General features: G+C 60.5%; 1 protein-coding gene across 7 annotated transcripts; it reads left to right on the forward strand.

Moving 5' to 3' along the window:
* The first annotated feature begins 842 nt into the window (after positions 1-842).
* On the forward strand, positions 843-19,464 carry OS9 (OS9 endoplasmic reticulum lectin). 7 transcript variants are annotated; one of them, XM_067529948.1, is made up of 15 exons: positions 846-1,096; positions 5,340-5,516; positions 6,047-6,110; positions 6,999-7,075; positions 7,692-7,790; positions 8,043-8,244; positions 8,605-8,760; positions 9,289-9,395; positions 9,889-9,931; positions 10,742-10,830; positions 11,314-11,544; positions 12,141-12,336; positions 13,341-13,508; positions 16,537-16,655; positions 17,389-19,464. In XM_067529948.1, the coding sequence occupies exons 1-15, from the start codon at positions 923-925 to the stop codon at positions 17,524-17,526; spliced, it is 2,040 nt and encodes a 679-aa protein (XP_067386049.1). In that variant the 5' UTR covers positions 846-922; the 3' UTR covers positions 17,527-19,464. The 7 variants fall into 7 exon arrangements, with proteins under 7 accessions (XP_067386055.1, XP_067386053.1, XP_067386054.1 ...); XM_067529950.1 differs by having other exon boundaries at positions 16,537-16,646; XM_067529951.1 differs by having other exon boundaries at positions 8,605-8,709.

The raw sequence follows: 19,464 nt of genomic DNA on the forward strand, positions 1-19,464 counted from the left end.
CTACATCTAAAAATTAGATCGCTCAGGGCCCTCAGCGCTATGGGGAGGTGTAGACGTGGCTAGATCAAGGGACAAATTCTTCTGCCGACCTGGCTATGGTCTCTCGGGGAGGCGGCTGCTCCAACAGAAAACCCTTCCGACATAGGAAGCGTCTACACTACAGTGGCACTGCGGCGGTTACCCTGCCCCATCCTCAGTAAGATCTGCAGGGGGACCCCCAGCACATGGGGCCACCCCCACCACATCACTTGGGCTGCACCCCTCCCCCACCTCACCTGCCCCCTATTGCTCCGCCCCATTGGGCTCTCTGTGCCCTGCCCCATTGCTTGCTCCAAGACCCACCCCCTGTCCATCACCTACCACCGAACCTGGGCCCCCCACACCCATCACAAGGCTCAGCCCCCGGTTGTCCCTATGCAGCTTGTGTGAACCCGCCCCCCCCCATGTGTCACCTGGCCCAGGCCCCACCCCAGTGCCTGGCACCTGCCACATGGCCCAGCCCCTACTGTTGATCATGTGACTACAGTTTAACCAATCAGCTTGGCTCAATCGTTAGTGAGCTACAATGTATCTTTCCTCCCCCTACGGGAGGTTCTGGGCTGCTCTTGCCCTTTAAGGGCCCAGGTGTGACGTCATCATCCGGGGCGGGGCTCGCCGTCGTGATTGCTCGCGGAGAGCGCTGATTTGGACCAATCCGTCCTCTCCAGCTGCCAGCCCCGTCCAATCCCCACTCCGGCCTCGCTCCTTACGGCCCACCCCAGCGGGCTTCACCAATGGGAAACTAGAACCTCCGATTGACACGGGCTTGGTCCAATGAGTGGGCTCCTGGCGGCCGGCCGGGCGGGCCCGAGCGAGGGCGGCCCGGAGGAGGGCGGAAGCAGCGGTTCGGAGCGGCGGGGGTGAGGGCAGGCGCTTGGGGAAGATGGCGGAGGCGCGGCCGGGCCGGGGGCTCCCGGGGCCGGGGCTGCTCCTGCTGCTGGCGCTGCTGGGGGCGGGGCGGCCGCTGCCCGGGGCCGTGGGGAGCCTGAACCTGCAGGAGCTGAACGAGCTCAAGTACGGGATCGAGATCGCGGCCGAGCCGGTGCTGGCCGGGCAGGTGCGTGCGGGGGGGCGGCCGGGGCGGGGGGCGGCGGGTGCGTGCGGGGGGGCGGGCCGGGCCGGGCCGGGCCGTGCCGTGCCGTGCCGTGCCCCGCCCCGGTAGGTGCCTGGGGGGGGCAACCTGGGCCGGGGGGGGGTCCAGGCAGGCAGGCGTTGGGGGGGGGGGCGTGCCGGGGAGGGTCCCCGCAGGTGCGTGGTTGGCGGGGGGGGCGGTCCCGTTAGGTGCGTGGCTGAGGGGGCGGCCCGGGGCTGGCAGGTGCGTGGTTGGGGGGGGGCGGTCCCGGTAGGTCCGGGGCTGGGGGGGGGCGGTCCCGGTAGGTCCGTGGTTGGGGTTCTGGCAGGTGCGTGGTTGGGGGGGCGGCCCGGGGCTGGGGCACGTGTCCCGGCAGGTGCGTGCAGGTCCAGGGAGTTCGGTGGGGGGGGGGTGTGAGTGCGGGGGTGACAGGGGGGAGGTAAGAAGGGGCAGCCCAGGGGTGCCGGGGGGGGGGAGGGGGATGAGACGGTCTGGGCTGGGAAGGTGGCTGGGTCTGGCTGGGGGGGGGGGGGGAGCGGAGTGAGGGCTGGGGGTCTAGAGGGGCTGGGTGTGTGTGTGGGGGGCCGAAGGGGCGTTAGGGGAGGCCGGTCAGGTGAGGGCCGGGTTGGCAGGTGACGTGAAGCGCAGGTGAAGGGGCCTGGCCCATGGGGAGCTCCCCTTCAGCCACCCTGTCCCCGGGCCCCGTTGGACCTGATGCCCCCAGAAAACAAAGCCCTTTCTTCTGTTCCCAACAGCTGACCCCATCCTGGCACAGGCTCTGCCCCCGCCCCCTTGCCCTGTGCAGACTCGGCAGTGTCTGGGCTGCTCTCCGTGCTGGCAGGAAGCTGCCCCTGACACCTGTTTACTTCTCTGGTAGAGGTCGGATCGTTGCACGTGGGACTTCCACCATCTGGTGCCTCCCTTGTGTGTGTGGTGAAGGGGAACCTGAGTGGAACTGGCAGACCCACGAGATGTGGCTTAACGCTATCGATCTGCCCTGTGCTTTGAGATGGCTAATTCTGGCGCCGCTGCGTGCACTGCACTCTGCTCCCTGGCTCCCTGCCCCTCTGGATCAAAGACGGCTCCGGAAGGGTGGGGGAGAAGGGCAAAGAGATCTAAAGACCTTAAAACCGCTGTCGCTTTCTGGCAGCAAAACACCACCTGATTCTTAATTCACAGCCCTGGCCCAAAGGGAGACTTAGCCTAAAAGCGTCTGTTTGGAAAATTAGCCTTGTGTTTGCATCATGAGAGCTCATTTTCTGCTAGTAAAGTGCAGGAAAAGAAGCTGACGGGTCACGCCACCCATTATCTCTGCTACCTTATGCTTTGTAGAGCCAACTCTTCTGCTCACCACTGCTGGACTTTGGCATCATGAGATAAATTTGAAGAAAAATCCTGTGACCCTGGGCAAGTCTTGGCTAAACACAGGAGTTGTGTAGTGCACCTTTCAGATCATATGGGTGTTGGGCAAGTGTTGCACGCTGTCCTCTCTAGTGTGGACACAGTGAAAGGGAATAAGCTATGCTGGTATAAAGCACCTCTGCACCAGTGTAACTGCATCTGCTGTAGGGGTCATATGGGTAAAACTGTTTCGGTAAAGAGAAATCACTTTCCATAACCGAGAGAGTTACACTGGTATAAAATCTGTTTGTAGGGCAGGGCCTTAAACCCTTTGTGCTTTGTTCCCCAGATATAAAAGGGGTCCCATACTCTGGTTCTCTCATCCATTATCTCTTGTCTAGTTAGGTTGTAAGGTCTTTGGAGCAGGGACCGTGATCTTGTCTGGGGTCTGTAGATGCTACCGTAATATAAATCATACAGCCCAGGCTTTTTGGTGCATGGAGATTTATGGAGATTGGGGAGGTGCTCGCGATGGGTAAACGCACTTGGAGGTGGCGCAGCTCCTGCCCTGGAAAGTGGGAGCAAAAATCAGACAAAGGCTGGAGAAAGGGGTCGATGCGCTGAGTGATGCGGGTTGGTAGTTTCATGGAAGGCTGTAGAACGAGGCATGCATTGAACTGTGCGTGTTGACTGCGTGTGTATTTTTAGACCCCCTGCCTGTCGTGAGGCAGCGCTTCCTGGTTACTCTTGTTTCCTTCAAGCCCTTCCCCGTGGCTAGATTTGGTTCTCTCTCTCAGGCTGAGTGCTCGGCTCCTACGCTTCCATCCTTGCGTGGAAACCACTTTCCTTTACCAAAAGCAGAAGCGGATCTTTGGGCCGCCAGCTGCAGCAGCGTCTGAGGTCCTAGCGCGCCAGGATGTGGAGCGATTCGTTGGCTGAGCGGTCTTGCACCGGGGTCCTCTGCCAAGCTCCCCCATCCTTGTGCAGGATGCTCTGCTCTGCTGTTCCCTGCCCCAGAGTTCAGTGGGGGTGGAGGTTTGAAGCGCTTCAGAATCGTACTGGATGGTGCCCCAGGTTTACCAGCCCTGAGACATGGTGCCAGGTGGGGAGGGGGGGTCAGGGTCCAGATCCCTTGGTAAAAGGGCATTAGTAAGGTTTGTGGAGGGTGTCAGAGGTCAGGACCTCTGAGGTTAGAGGGGGAGGAGCTGTCACGCTCAAATGACCCCAGTCCCCTGTGGCTGATGATGCCTCCGTATTCTGTAGGTACCAGGCAGCCCACTGGGGTTTGTTACCTTTTATTCCCGTGATCCTAGCCTGGTCCCTGGGCGTCGGGATCTAAATACACTGCCTGAAGCAGTGACTTTGGGGAACTGCTCTCCAATGCCCGATTGTCCAAAAAAACCAAACGCACTTTCATTTCAAAGGCCTCATTTCTCTGACCAGAAAAGTCTGCTGCCAGTGCCCCGGGTCGGGAAGGGTTAAAACAAGCGGGTCGCTCAGGGGAGGCGGCTGAGCCAGAATAACTAAAAAAGCCTCCAAAACTGCCCCCAAGTCTCACGAGCACCTCTGCTCCTGAGCTCTTGAACCGGCGGCTGAGATGGCAAAGCCGGAGATTGTGAGAGAGATGCCTCTCGTTTGTGTGTAAGGATCTCCCTGGCTGGGCCCCAACTTCCCGCCTCCTGTGCCCAGGAGGTCCCTGAAGGGGAGGCGGGGAGCTGCGTGACAAAGCTGCCAAGGAAACGTGAAGCAGGGCCCTAGAGTAACCCCCTGGCCGCTGCGCATCGTGTGAGATGCTCCTGTCAGTGGCACCTGGGCTTTGGGTGACTTTGGCTGGCTGGTGTTTGCAGGTGAACCTCTGCTGTTTGCACACCCTTCTGAGACCCCTCTGCAGGGGGGCAGCGGGCAAGTTACAGATCCACCAGTTTGCTCCACGGTTGCCCAAAGTCTGCAGCATCACACAGACGTGGTGTGTCCTGAGAGGTTAGCCAGGGCTACAAGCGGGGTCTTTTCTAAATGAATGCGTTAGCACTGATGGTTCCACGCTTCCACTGGTATTGACAAGCAGAGTTTGGCTGGACTGAAATGGGGCCGGGTTTCAAAGGAATCAGGGCCCCATTGTGCAGGGGGCTGTACGTATGCCATGCGAAGAGGGTCCCTGCCATAAATCATACATCATTCTTATCTCGTGCTGTTCATCAGGAGACCTCAAAACAGCTTACAAAGGAGGTCAGCATCACCATCCCTGTTTTCCAGATGGGAAACTGAGGCACAGAGCGGGGCAGTGACATCTGCTCTGAAATTGAGATTGCAGCCTCCCTCCCCAGTGGGGGTTGCACCCGTTTAAATGGGTTCAGTGTCACACCTGCAGTTAAAGCAGAGTCGCTTTCTCATGTAGCCAACGCCACGGAGGATTGTGGTGAGGAGCCGGCTTTCGGGCTGGGTTCAGGGAGTATTTTGGTTTTGGAAGAGTCTCTTTTCTTTTAAGATTGGCCTAGCGGTGAGAGGGGCAATCGGGACTCTTCGGCTCTATTCCCTGTCTGCCACTGACTCTGAAACCTTTGTCATGTTACCTCTCTGTGCCTTAATTCCTGCATCTGCAAAATTGGGGTAAAGCTCACTAGACTCTGGGAGTGTTTTCCTTGAAATCCTGGTCTGGCAGGAACAACAGAAAAGCAGAGCCTCTAGCTACCCGGGGGGCACCTTCTTGTTCCATCTGACCTCTGCCAAGATTAGCAGCCCGGGGTCGCCCGTTGCAAGTGGCCCTCCATCCATAGCACCCGTTCTGTGCCGGACGCAGCTGTCTCCGAGCTGGCAGGGCCTGCGTTCCAAGCTGCGTTCCTGCCGGCCTCGGTCTCCTTTGCTGATTTCGCCCTCTGCCCTTCCCTAGAGCGATTCGGAGGATGTCGTGGTCATCTCGTCCAAGTACAAGCAGAAGTACGAGTGCCACCTGCCGACCGCCGCCCTGAGAATCCACCTGGACGCCGAGGAGCAGCCGCAGAGTTACAGCGGGCTGGGGATCTTGGATCTGCTGAGGCCGATGGAGGCTGCGCCCTGCCTTGTAAAGGTGAGCCCGCTGCTGCCAGGCGCTGGGGGACTGGGGCAGAACGGAAGGATGCATGGGGCCGAGGGGTTTTTGGCATCCACCAGCCAACGTCACCTGCTGGAAGCTTGCCAGCCACCCTTTCCCAGCTCTCCTTCTCAGAAAGGGAGGTTAAGGGAATTAATTCCACCTTCTTAGCCACCTGCCTGGGGGCTGATGGGGAAGGTGCTGAATAGCAACGACCGTTCTCCCCAAGGGCCTGGCTGGTGGTGTGCACGCTCCCCTCAGTGCGCGCGCCGTCCTGATGTGCCAGATACAAGGAAAGGCCGCAGGGTTTTTATCTGAGCCCCCAAGCCTGAAATGAGCCCTGCCCTGGGGGACCGGTGAGCCCCATCAGAGCGGAACTAAACCCCACCCCTAGTGCGGGGTCTGGGCTGGGGACACGGCCCATGGCAGGTTCTGGTGTGGGGTGTGTGTGAAGGTTTTGGTGTGTGGGATTGGCCTTGGGCTTTGTTGAACTTAATCACGTTGTGTTGCTCTTTCCTTGTCCCCAGACCAAGGACTGGTGGACGTACGAGTTCTGCTATGGGAAACACATCCAGCAATACCACATCGAAGGTAATCCTCGCCACCTCCATGCCCGCCTCAGCCACCGGTTGTTGGCTAGTTCCAGGACCCTTCTGCTGGGCCACAGGGAGGGGGGCGGGTGGTGCGTGTCCCGGGGGATGGATTATACCAGCACCCTCACCTGAGAACACGTCTAGCCGCTCGCCTCTGCGGGTGACTGGCTCGCTGACTCAGTGGGTTTGGCTGGGCTGTGGAAAGCCACCCGATTTAAATACTTGGAGTAGGAAAGACGTTACCTGGGTAATTGAAAGCACCTGTTGCATCAGCCCCAGCTGTGCCCAGGCAGATGGCAACGTGTAAGGGGCCCAGGGGCCATGGGTTCTCTGCTGTGATCACTTTCAGTCGATCCCTCCCACTCTCATGGCATCCCGTGTCTAATCATTTCCTCCCCCTTGGACTCCTTGTCACGGTTTTAGGGCCAGTGCACCTGTGGCCACCCCTTTCCCCCGTGGGCCCCCTTACGTCTCAGACCTCTAGCTGTCACCTGGGTGGAAACTGACGCTCTCATCTCTGACCGAGGCGCTCCGGTGCAGTGAGGGAAGGGGACGCTCTGTGTTTGATCTTGATGAGCCCATAGCAAAAGGGGTTTTTCCCCCAAAGACTTGGCCAGCATCCAGGCCTTCCCCACAGCCTGATCTAGGCCAGGATACTGTGTCTGAGCATGGCCTTCCAAGGGTTTACCCTCCCTGGTGCAGGGCAGTGCTGTTATCCCCACAGTCCTACAGGAAGTCTGGAGCAGGGCAGGGAATTGAACCCAGGTTTCTTGAGTGCCCTAACCACTGGGCCACCCTTCCTGGGGTCTCTCAACACGCTTGTCCTGAGCCCATGGCCGCCCCGGGGATGAGCACGCTCTAACCTGTGTCGCTGTTTGTTTTCCAGAGTCCGAGATTAAAGGCGACATCCTGTATCTTGGATATTATCAGTCGGCGTTCGACTGGGACAATGAGACGGCAAAGGTTGGTGCTTCTCAGGCCTCCTGTGCCCTCCTGAAATGGGAACCTGCGGAGCCCTGGGTTTGGGACGAGGATGGTGGGCTCCGCTGGGGGTGTGTCTAGTGGCGGCTCTGCAAACAGGGTGAACAGTCCAGCCGTGTCCCAGCTAACTCTCTCCTCCTTACAGTGGGCCCTGTTGGTCAGAACAGGGGATTGTCTCTGCCACTGAGTCGCTGTGTGACCTGGGAAGTAACTTGATCTGCCTCAGTTTCCCCATCTATAAAATGGGACGCATATCTCCCAGAATGCTGAGCGGCTTGGTGCGTGGGGTGCTTTGAGATCCCTGGAGACAGACCCAGCACCGTGTGGACCTTCAAGTTGGAAGCTTTAATGCTCCAATCCATTCTAATATCAAATTCCCTTTGGGGTACAGCTTTTAACACCCCTTCAAGAGACAGTGTCTCTCCCACGTCGCAGGCAGCGCCTCCGTGTCTGGCCGCAGCGCAGTGCCGGGTGGCCAGTTCTGTTTCAGCACGTGACCCGTTGTCCGGGCTGGTCGGCGTCGTGGGGCTGTGTCCTCTCACCCCCTCGCCCGGCGTGCGGCTCACGCCTCTTCCTCGCTCCCGCTGCTCTTTTCTAGGCTTCGAAGCAGCACAGGCTCAAGCGCTACCACAGCCAGACCTACGGCAACGGATCCAAGTGTGACCTAAGCGGGCAGCCCAGGGAAGCTGAAGTCAGGGTAAGCGGGGTGGGAAGGACGGGCGGGCGAGGGGTGGGGGCAATTCTCTGGAGTTGGGGTGAGCTGGGTAGACGCTCTGAAGGCAGAGTGGGGCGGGCTTCCACGGGAGATGGGGAAGGGGTAGAGGCAGATGAGCCACTCTGAAGTGGGAGCCCCTGATGGCCTGCCAAGAAGCCCCTGATGGCCATGCCAGTCCGTGAGCCCCAGGGGTGAGTGAGGCCGGGCATGCTAACCGCGTTCCCCCGGCGGCAGTTCCTGTGCGAAGAGGGCTCCGGGGATTACATTGCTCGTGTGGACGAGCCGCAGTCCTGCTCCTACGTCCTGACCGTCCACACCACCCGCATCTGCCACCACCCCTTCCTGCGCCCGCCCTCCAGTGCCATGCCCCAGGCCATCCGCTGCCACCCGGCCCTGAGCCCGGCCCAGTACGTGGAATACGTCCATGCCCAAGTGTGTGAGTATCTGGGACGGGGAGGGTGGCGGAGGGGCTGGGGCCTAAATACTCAGCCCCTCCCAGGGCCTGCAACAGCGGCTCATGGGAGGGGTCGTCTTGGCCCAGCAGATCCTGACCAGCTGTAGCATCTGACCTGCCCCCTTTTTAGCCAATGGGTATGGGCCCCGTGGGGTGCCCTGGAGCCTACGTTCTTGGGCTCGGTGGGTTTCTGCTGCTTAGCAAAGCTACGAAGGCCCCCTATGCACATTTGGGGGGGGGGGCAGTGACTTCCTCAGGGTGGGTTCTCGGACTACCCCCCCCCGGGGGGAGGTCGGGGGGGCTCTGTGGTGACTCAAATCCCCTCTACTCTGGCCAACGCAGCCGACACCAAGCGCAAGGTGGAGGAGATCTCCGAGGAGCTGAAGACCCTGGACTCGAGGCTGTGGAACGAGCGAGATCTCAACCCTGCTTCCCAGGATCCGGAAGGTGTGGAGCCAGCCCCCCCTCTCCACGGGGAGGAGGAAGCGGACGGGAACGGTACGGAGCTCTTGGCGCTTCTGAGCCCTGCCAAATAGCCCCTTCCTCTCCCCAGGCTGGGGGCAAGCGCCGCTGAGCTCTGGGCCGTGTAACTGGTGGGGGGGGGCAGGCTTCCTCTCCGGTGCCCATGGACTTTAGGGAGGCGCGGGAGGGTCTGGCAGGGCCCCTGAGCTTGTGCTGATGCTGCGCTGAGCCCGGGCAGTGAATGGGCCCGTGTGGCTCAATTGCCTTCCCCTCTGCCCTGGAGTCGTGGCGCTGCATGTCGAGACGGTGTCTCTGCCCTGGGGCGCTGGGAAGCTGCTGCGTGGGGCAGGGCGGGGAGGAGAGATCATGCTCCCGTGGAGCCTGGCTGTTGGTTAAAGGCAGGGAGACAGAGGGCGTTTGGCCTGGCCTGGGGGATTGGGCGGATGCGAAGTTTACTCAAGGGTCCACAGCTGTGCCGGAGCCCCGAGCACTTCCGCTGCTTCCCCACGACTTTATCTGCCTGGCCTGGCTCCGCTCTGACGTTTTCTTCTTGGTTTGTGCTAGCCATTCCAAGGGAGAACCCTGGGTCTGGCCCAGGGGAGGCCGCCGGCTTCGGGGACAGAGAGCTCAGAGCAGATGGGCAAGAAGGCGACCTGCCGGACCGCACCAAGGTAACAGCTCTGTCCTGTGCCCCCCTTCCACACGGCCTCCCTTCCGGCTTCGCTGGCTCGCCGTGGGCTGGGCCAGGAAGCTGGCGCAGCCGTGCGGGGGGCACTGCTCTTCCGGGGGTCGCTGGAGCAGAGATTCAGCTGCCTCGCACGATGGTCTTGGGGCGTGCTTCACTCACATGGAGTCCCTGCCAGCTCCTGCAGTGTGGCGGTCTGCCACCACATGGCGCTGCTGAGCCACGCTTCCATCATCTCCCTTCTGTCCCAGCCGGACCGTCCTCCCAGCTAGCGGGGTGCTGCCTTCCCCCCATGGGACCCAAGAGGGCTCTGCCCAGCCCGCGGCAGCTGTGGCTTCCTTTTGCTATTGGCAAATCAGGGGCAGGGCTCCTCGGGGCTCTTAATGGCTGATAACGTCTCCCCTGCCCTCGCTGCCGGGGGAGCTGGGTCTGGGATTCCCCTGGGTAGCCCTAAACTCCTGCTGTCCTCCCTGCGGCAGGAGGAAGAGGCTGTTGTGAAGACGGCAGATGATCACCCGGCTGGTGAGTGTCTAACAGAATCCTAGGGCAGATCTCCTGCGGCCGTACATCCAGGGGGGAGGTTGTAGGGGGTGTCCTGGGGGAGGGGATATTCGGAGGAAGGGACATGCCCACCCACTCGGCTGGGAATCCTGTGAGCTGCACTGAATTGGCTCTGTTGGTTTTAGGCTGTGTCTACACTGCACACCTCAGTTAGCTTTCCCCTAGCTAGCCCGGGGTGCCGGAGCCGTGTACGCGAGGTGCGGTCCCACCCCGTGGTCGCCGTGGAGAGGTGCCCTTTCGCTTTCAACCAGAAGCGGGGTGTGTGAAACCCGAGCGGAAACCCCAGGGAACCTGCCACCGCTCTGGTATCGGGATAAACTGAGCAATAACAAGCAAAAGATCATCCGCCTTTTACCGTGGCTTGGTGACAAGGGATCTTTGGCTTGCATGTGGGGCTCAAACCGAAAGCCATAACACCGCCAGTCCCGTTTTATGGCCCGGGTAAAACACCGGTTTTAAATCTCTTCCTGCTCTGTCTGGAGGATGGAGCGAGGACGTCAGCTCTCTGGGTGATTGGACGAACCATAGCGACCCTGCCCATCAGTGCAGGAGCATGTTCTCTGACCAGGAGTGCCTGGCGCCCTGGGACGTCGGGGGATTGAAGTCTGTGCTCTCTTAGACTTGTGCTCCCATGGGAATCCTGCGCCTGCTTTGTCTGGTTCTCCTTGAGAACGGCCTCGGCGAGGGGTGGAATCCACGCGTGCTGAGGGAGGGACGGCTCCTTCCAGGCACAGAGCCGCAGATGTTCTTCGTTGCTTTGGAATCTTTCAGATTTCCAGCGAAAAATCCACTTCAAAGTGATCCGGAACCCGGGGGACCTGGTCCAGTTCATCGAGGCGCTGAAGGAAAGCACCAAGAAGGTACGTGGGGGCCTGACGCCGCGTTGGCTGTCGGTGCTCTTAGCACGGAGCGCTTGCCCGTGGGAGGAGGCGATCTTCATGCAGGGGACCCCTGGTGACGCTGGCTAACAAGTGTTACAGCTAGATTCCTGGCTCTGGGGCAGGCCTGATCTGGCTCAGACTTTGACACCCTCTGTTAATGTGGGCTGGTCCTGGCCTTGTTGTGTGCCTCAGTTTCCCCATCTGGGAAGCTAATCCTCCCTGACTAGACAGGTAGATTCATGAGAGTGGGGAGTGTCTAAGTCTCCTCCAAACTGCCGCCTTGGGGATTTATGCTCTTGCTGCCCATTCACTTTATAGTGGGTGTTGCACTACTAAATCCCCTGGGGGGGCCTTGACTTTCCCTGCCAATGCGCCTGGCTCGATGCTGGCACCCATGCCATCTGTGCCATGTGTGTTCCTGAGCCATCCATAGGGCTGATATCCCCTCCCCACCCCACCTAGAGGAAAGAGAAGGGGCGCGAATCGGAAAAGAGCCAGGAGGCCCCAGGGAACGAGGAGGCGCCGGGCGCCAGGAGCGAGCACCCGGCGGAGGAGGAGGACGATGAGGAGGAGCTGTTGGGGAAGTTTGAGGAGGAGCTGGATGACATCCTGCTGCCCGGCTCCGAGATGGCGCAGCTGAAGGAAGAGGTGAAAACGGAAATGGAGAAGGAGTTCGACAACATCATGGACGAGGTGAGGCCAGGGCAGCGGCCCCCCCGCCGCCCGTGTGTCTGGCGCCAGGGTGCCCCAGGCTCTCTGTCCTCCCGTGGGGCACGCCAGCCCTATGCAGGCACAGCCGGATCCCGATTGCTGCGCTCAAAGCGGCCGCTGGGGCGTGGGCAGCGCCTCTGCTGGGCTGTGGTGGTGCAGGGGGACCTAGGTGCCCGCTGCCCGTTCTGAAGCATCAGGAAGCAAGAGGCGGTAGTGTCCATGCCCCCTGGCTCCCAGTGGTTTCTTCCTGCCCCTCCGTTGGCGCCGTGGTGGGGTCCCTGGGGCCCGATCCCCAGACCTCTGGCTTTAACCGTGTGGGTGAAAGGCTCAGGTTTGGAGGCAGTAGCGTTTCTAGCCACTAGGGGGAGGCAGAGCCACCGTCTCTGTGGGTTACACCCGTCTCCTATCCATGGTGGCTACGCCCCAGAACAGGGCGCAAGGTGCCTTCTCTGGTTGGGGAAGGCTGGATCGGAGGCTCCGGATGGCTGCTCTGTGGCCTGATCTGGCATTTGTGGGGCCACGTGTGCGTCATTCTTTAACTGCTGCTTCCCCCTCCCCCGGCCCCTCTCTGCCCCCAGGTGGAGGATGAGCTGGAGACAGAGGGCCTGAAGGGCGAGTTTGATCGGAACCACGCCTCCAAGTCGCTGGCCTCCACCCTCAACAAGCTGATCGACAAGCTGGATAGCGGCAAAGCGGCTGAGAAAGGGGAGGAAGAGGAGGGTGAAGGAGACCCAGCTGGGGGCAGCGCGAACCAGTTGGCTAAGCAAGCAGCTGGTACGTTCCGATGTGCGTGTGGTTCTTTGATTCCCAGGCTGCTTAGATCCACCCCGGGCTGCTCTGCCCATCTTCAAGGAGGCGCGACGGCCACTGCTGGGGCACGCACTTAAAGGCATAGTGTCTGGAAATCTGGCCTTGGCCCGTCCCCATCTGGGGAACTCCTCGCAGCAGGGCTGTTCAGAGCTCCCTTCTCTCCCCCAGCCTCCACAGCAGCTGAGCTTTGGGGGGTAACTTGCCCTGTACGTCAGGAGGTTGACCCCCAGATTTCCTGCGGGGGAGTTGGAGATGAGGGGGCTGGGCTGGGGCGGCAGTGGGGCTGACCCCTGTATGAGGCTGGGAGCTGAGCAGAAGGGCTGGTATTGCTGCTTCTCTGGTGCCGGGGGGGCATCCTGAGAACTCCACCGGCGTCGGGAAGTGCTTTCTGGTGGCGAATCGTGGCTGCGTAACCTCAGATAGAATCCTGGGGGCAGGGGGGACGTCGAAAGGGGGTGGGAATCCTGGGTGCCTTGGGGAAGTGGTGGAAATAACGGGTATCGGCTGCGCAGGCTGAGGTGGCTTTAAATTCTTTTTAGCGGCTGGCTTGTGAGCTAGGCCCCTTCCCCTCACAGCATCCTCTGGAGCGGAGCTGGCCCAGCCTGGGGACCAGGTCAGCGTCCTTGCTTTGTGCGACCACAGCTCTTTAGAGGGGGTTGCCAGGCATCTGTGCCTGAGCCCAGCCGGGCAGCAATCTCTGTGCAGACGGGCACCTCAAATATAGCCTCACACCAGCCACTTTCCCCGCCACCCCCAGAGCCCAGGCTACTCCCGCTGCCCGTCGGTGCCACTGCTTAGCTGGGCCGTAGCAGTCAGCAGCATCCTCAGTGGGGATCGGGGAGGCCCGGCCTCAGGACGTAGACATCCGTGACTGGCAGTGGTAGCTCCCGGAGGGCACGGCGCCCGCTTGCCCCCCCGCGGTGTGGTCCCAGGGCACTGAAGCTCCTGTCTGTAACTTTCTGTCTCAGATGCCGACTCGGACGGGCGCGTGAAGGTCAGGGTCACTAGGATAAAGCCAGGCAGCCCCCTGCGGAAGGAACTGAGAGTTAGACAGCTGGGCAGTGAGAACCCGCAGGTGCGAAACCTTGAGAATATGGTTAAGGACCTGCTGGAGAGAGAGGGCCTGAAAGCGCAAGGTAATGCCGGCCAGCGGGCGAGGGCACCATTGTGCTAGGAGGCTGGTGAGCGGCGCTCCCGGGGCAGGGAGTGGGAGCTGTAAGCTGTTCGCTAGTGATCGCTTCCTGTCCTCTCCAGAGCCACGGCCAGGGTGGGCTGAGCTGGCGCGGAGCCGGTCTGTGCGTGGGCAGCGGGTGAGGGGAAGGGAACCGGGGGCTGGCCTTAGAAGAACAGCAGCAGCGGAACTGGGGTTACTGAGGGCATCTGAATAAACTCCTGGGAGTGAGGGGCTCTGCTGATCCTCCTAGAACTGTAGGGCTGGAAGGGCCCTTGAGAGGTTGTCTAGTGCGGCCCCTGGCACCAAGGCAGGACCAGGTAAACCCGGGCGACCTTCCCAGCCGGGTTTGTCCAATCTGTTTCTAAAAACCACCGAAGCTGGGGATCCCACAGCTTCCCTGGGAGCCTGCTCAGAGCTGAGTTCCCCTGCGAGTTTGATCCCCCATGTTGCTGATCAAAGCCATTGTCTCATCCTACCTTCAGGGGCCTTGGAGAAGCGTGCATCTGTTGGTCTCAGCCGTTTTTCCTTCAAGACCAAACGTGCCCAGTTCCCTAAGCGTGACACCCAGAACTGGATGCAGTACTCCAGCTAAGGCCTCACCGGTGCCGCATAAAACGGGACAATGACACACACACACACACACACACACACACCCTGGCATATTACAGACGATGCTCCTGTTAATACATCCCTGAACGGTCACCTTTTTTTACAGCCACATCCCATGGTTGACTCACGTTCGGCTTGTGATCCGCCATAACCCGCAGCTGCTTTCTGGCACTGCTAGCCAGTTATAATTGTGCATTGGATTTTTATCTCTCCCCCCCCCCCCCCCTTGTCGATGCTGAATTTCATCTTGTTGGATTCAGCCCAGTCCTTCCATTGGTCCTGGGGGTTCTGAATTCTAATCCTGTCCGCCAAAGTGCTCCCCTCCCGGCTCGGTGTCATCCGCACATTGGATAAGTGTACTCTCCGGCCGAGTCGTCACTGTTCATATTGAATAGTGCTGAGCCGTGCAGGACCCTTCCAGTTTGACAGAGAACCCCTGAGAACTACTCTTTGAAGACAATCTTTCGACCAGTTACAACCCCACTTTCTGACCATTTCTTCTAGACCAGGTTTCCCTCGTTTGCTTACGAGAATGTCATGCAGGACTGTCAAAAGCCTTACTAAAACCCAGATCTCTCCGGGCTACCACTTCCCTTCATCCACTGGGCCCAGTGGCCCTGTCAAATAAGGAAATTAGGTTGGCTTGGCCTGTCTTGTTCTTGACACATCCATGCTGACTATTCGTTATAACCCTGTATCCTCTGGGTGCTGGCAGACTAATGGTTCAATAATTGCTTCCGATATCTTTCCCGCTATCTAAGTTAAGCTGCCTGTTCTATAGTTTCCCCTTCCTAAAGCCAAGAACTACGTTTGCCCTTCTCCAGCTCTGAGGACCCTCACCCGTCCTCCAGGAGTTCTCAAAGTTAACTGCCAGCAGTTCCCAGATTGCCGTAGCTGGTGCCCTAAGAACCCTATTGAATTTCGTCAGGCCCTGGCAACTTCCCACAGCTAGCCTGTCTAAATAGACTTTAACCTCTTCTTTCCCTGTTCGTAGTCACCGTGTTAAAGATCTGGCCGCAGTTAACCGATGACAAAGGCCAAGGTGTTTAATGCCTCTTTTGTTTCAGTCTCCACAACAGCTGTTATCAGCTCTCTTTCCCCACTGAGTACAGGCCCTACAGTTCCTTCTTTCTCTTGCGCCTAGTGTATTGATAGAACCTCTTCTTGCTTTTGACATCCCTTCCTAGGCGTAACGCACTCTGGGCCTGAGTCTTTCTGATTTTGCCTGGGTGGTTCTTTTGCCCCCATCCGTAGCAATTTGTCCGTGTTTCCACTTCTCATCGGGTTCCTTTTGAGTGTTCAGAGCTCCTGATGGAGCCAGCCTGGCCTCTCGCTAGTCCCGGCTTTCCCTCGCCTCGGGATAGTTTGATGTTGTGCCTTTAATATTGTCTCCGTGGGAAACTGACGGCTTTTCTGAGCTCTCCAGTTGCGGGTTATCTCCTTAGTGCTATTCTGGTGGGGTGGGGGCTGCTTGATGGTGTCCCCTCATTATCCTTGGGGTGCAGGGGGTTGAGTGGAGACTGTCCCAATGGGAGGTGAGTTGCTGATCCAGGAGGGATAGACTCCGTGCGGGGAACCGGGTGTCACAGGGCCCTCCACTGTAGGAAGCAAGGGGCATAAAGCCATCATGCCGTGTCAGATAGGATCCTACCACGTGCACCGTGCCACGGACTCTGCACAGAAGGTGTTGCTGCAGCTTTGTCTAGGACGCGAGGGCGCCTTGCCCCCAGGGCGGGGCTCAGGGCTGGCGTCGCAGCTCGGCAGGTGCTGGATCGCCAGTCCAGCTCTGCATTTAAAGGGGGAGAGCACAGTTCTCCTGTTACGATCGTCTCTGCAGGCAGTGCCTACATTGGGGCTTTCCCTGTCTATCTCCTGCCAGGGCCGTGCCCCGCCTTCAGCTCTTGTGGGGAGCCCCAGAGCCAGGCCCTGGCGTGTGAGAGCTCGGCGTGGCGACTGTTCCTGGCGGTTACCCTGCCATGCCCCCGGCTGCACCCTCCATCGGATGTGGCTGGGAATGTGCTGAGGGGTGAGCCAGGCTGAGTCTGCCCCTTCCCAGCGTGCAGCGGCCCCTGTTGGTTCCCTTCCAGGCCCCGTTTCCCGATCAATGCCGCCTGCGTCTGCCCTTTGCCCAGGCCCCAGCCTGCTCTCCCTGCACTGGCGACACGCTAAGGGCCCGTCTACACTACAGCGACACAGCCACGGCGCTGCGGTTGTGCCGCCACAGCGCCCTGGTGTCGATGCTTCCTGCCGGGAAGGGAGGAGTTTCCTGTTGCTGTAGAAGTGCCGCCTCCTCGAGGTTTTGCACACCCCTGAGCGATGTAGCTATTGAGTGAAACGTTAACCCTAGACCAGGCCTAGCCTCATTGCGCTGTGACCGGCAGGTAAAATCGAGATCAAAATCGTGAAGACGGGGGACTTCGGGGATGAGGACGATACGCACTGGCTGTCGGACGAAGACACCAAGAACCTGAAAGACATCTTCTTCAATATCGTGGTGAAAGCAAGTCTAAATGCCGCTGGGGGAGGCGGGGCCTTTGTGGCTGGGGGGCAGGGCCTTTATTGGCCTCTCCCATCTGCAGCCACTGATGGGTTAATCCCCAGGCAAGGCAGGTCAGATGGGGAAACTGAGGCACAGGAGGGAAGTGACTCCCCAGACAGTTCAGTGAGTCAGTGGCGGAGCTGGGGATGGAACCCAGGAGTGCTGACCTTGCTGTTCGCTCACCCACACAGCCTTCCCACTTCACAACGGCTAGATGTACGACGCCCCAGAAATGCAGCCACCTCTGGGGAAGAGGGCATGAGCCAGCTCCATAGCTGTTGTGGGAAGGGAGTGGGAGCTAGTACTCCCACATTGAGCAGACAGGTCCCCTCTGCCCCCCCCCCCCCCAAAGAGCAAGCTGTCAGGTACCTGGCCGATCTACTCTGGGGGTGACGGGTGGAGTCTGCTGGGTCCAGGCGCTGAGGCCAGCAAGCCTGAGTCCAGCCCCTCTCGGTCTGACTCCAGATACTCCTGTTCCCCAGCAACAAACGATCCCAGCTTTACCCTCCCGGCTTGCGATCTTATGTAGGCCGTTCTCTTCCTGGAGCCCAGCTTACGGCTTACAGTGCCAGGGGGAGGCTTCTCGGGCAGCGGTGGGGGAGTCGCCCTGCCCCTGCCGTGGTGGAGGGTGGGTGCTGCTGTGGGATCTCCGCCCCGTCCCCCCATGGGACCCTCATTTCTCTCTTCCCCCCAGATCCAGGGCATGGAGGAAGCCCACAAGGAGCAGCGGCGGCAGCAGGAGATGGAGGACAACTACCGCTTTGTGTGGGGGCAGAGCCAGGAGGAGCGACAAGCGGCTGGCAACACCGACTCGCAGGAGCCCGATTTCTGAGCAGCACCCATCCCCCTTTTCCCCCTGCCCCCCAAACGTCTCATTGACTTGACTAGTAACCCAGGCACCCCGGCTTCTCTCCAGAGGATGCCCAGCGGGGCCTGGGAGGGGGGGTGATCCCCCCCCATCTTCCCCTCCTCGGGGCTTAGAGCGGAGACTTTCCAAAGCTCTGGACGCCTGGCAAGCTCCAAGGGGAAGAAGCAGAGTCGCCTTTCCCGCCTGCTGCTGGGTGTCCTGACCCGGCTTCTCAACTCCCTGCCCCCAGCCAGCAGGGCGGGCGCCCCTCGCCCCGGATCTGAGGCTGGCTGGCTGGCATCCAGCCTGGTTTCATCAGTGAAGTTCCCACAGGCCTTTTCAGGACCAGGATTTCCACGTGTTCCTCGCAGGCCTGCTCTCTGGCTCTGTGGGGGGGCATCCTTTAATGTAACTTACCAGCCTCCGGACAAATGAATCTGCTGGAGCAGCGGCTTGTTCCTGGAGTCTGTGCCCTGGGCTTTCCTTTCGCACGGGCACCTGGGGGCGGGGCTGCCGGTTAGCCAAGGGCTCTGGCCTGACGCGGCTCGCCCTCCCTGGGCTGAGTTGCCCACCCTAGGCGTGTGTGCGATGCCACGTTACACAGCGATGCCAGGGGAAGGGGGGGGGAATCGCCTGCAAAGCTGGGCTGTGGGTGCAGTGGGTCAGGGCTACTCTGCAGGCGGCTGGGGCTCTGGGGGAGGTAGGCTAGCTCCCACCTACCAGCCGGAGCAGGAAGAGGTGGAGCGAGCAGTCCATCCCTCCCTCTCCCTGGCCGTGCATTCAGGGACTGGTACCCCCCCTCCCGCCCCAGCCTGGGGGAGCCCACGCGAGGTAGGAGCTACTCACTCTTCCAGCCTCTCTGCTCATGTGCTGTGCCTCAGATCTGCTTCCTGCTGGGGCTGCTTGTAGGCAGACAGCTGCTGGCACCCCTCCCTCTGTGGGTGGCAGCCCCCCCCCCGTGCTCCATGCAGCCCCCTCACCCCTACCCTGCTGCCTCTCCTTGGCGGGTGCTGTGGGTCCCCGCTATCTGCCCCGTTTTGTGCCGGGGGCGCTGGCCAGCTATTGCCGTGTCCCAGGCATGCACCATGGGAAGCCCTTCTACGCAGAGGACTTGCAGGGATGGGGGGGGGGGAGCAGGGTGACCCCCGGCCTGCTTCTGCTGCGTCGAGTGGGGAGCTGCCTTCATCCCCACTTCCAGGGCCACTCTGGCCTGATCTCCCTGTCTGCAGGGGTGTGCAGCTAGCGAGTGAACCAGCGGGGGCGGGGGGGAATATAAGAGAGCCCTGAATGGTGGGTGTGCCCCTGTGAAAGCAGGACGGGGCAGGGCAGCCAGCCCAGGGATCCCGGCTGTGCACCCAGCAGGGCAAACAATGCCCCAGCTGGAGAGGAAGTTCCAGGCATGGGCATGGCCTGATCTCTGCCCCCAACCCTCCTGCTGCTCCCAGCTGCTGTTTGCTCTGCACCCTTCCCCGCTCAGCCAGCTGGCAGGGCCCCTGGGGCAGCGCCTGGCCACGGGCTCACCGAAAGATTAACCCAGCCGGGGTGGGGCAGTGATGGCTTGTACCTTCCTCTGCACCCCACGTGCTGCTGAGGGACGAGGGTGGGTGGAGGGTGCCAGCCGGTGCCCAGCGCCCGCCAGGCGAGCAGCATCTTCCCAACGCCTGCAGAATGTACCTCTGTCCCTGCACGGCAGGAACCCCCAGTGCCTCTCTGAACCCCTCTTCCCATGACGCCTCTGCTCAGCCCTCTACCAAGGTGCCCCACGTGGCACCCACTGTGCTGCTGGCTGCATGTGCCCTCTGCCCGGCAGGCAGGGGGGGATGTTTTGTGGGACCCGCTTCTGGGAATGAGGAAGCGGGGCTGGGAAGGGCGCGAGCAATCTGTCCTTTTATTGCTCCGGTAAGGGTAGGCTCGATGTTTGCT

This window comes from Emydura macquarii, unplaced genomic scaffold (genome assembly GCF_026122565.2).
Source record: "Emydura macquarii macquarii isolate MOO-44397 ecotype Brisbane River unplaced genomic scaffold, CSIRO-AGI_Emac_v2 contig_2994, whole genome shotgun sequence".
NCBI classification, from domain to species: Eukaryota; Metazoa; Chordata; order Testudines; family Chelidae; genus Emydura; species Emydura macquarii.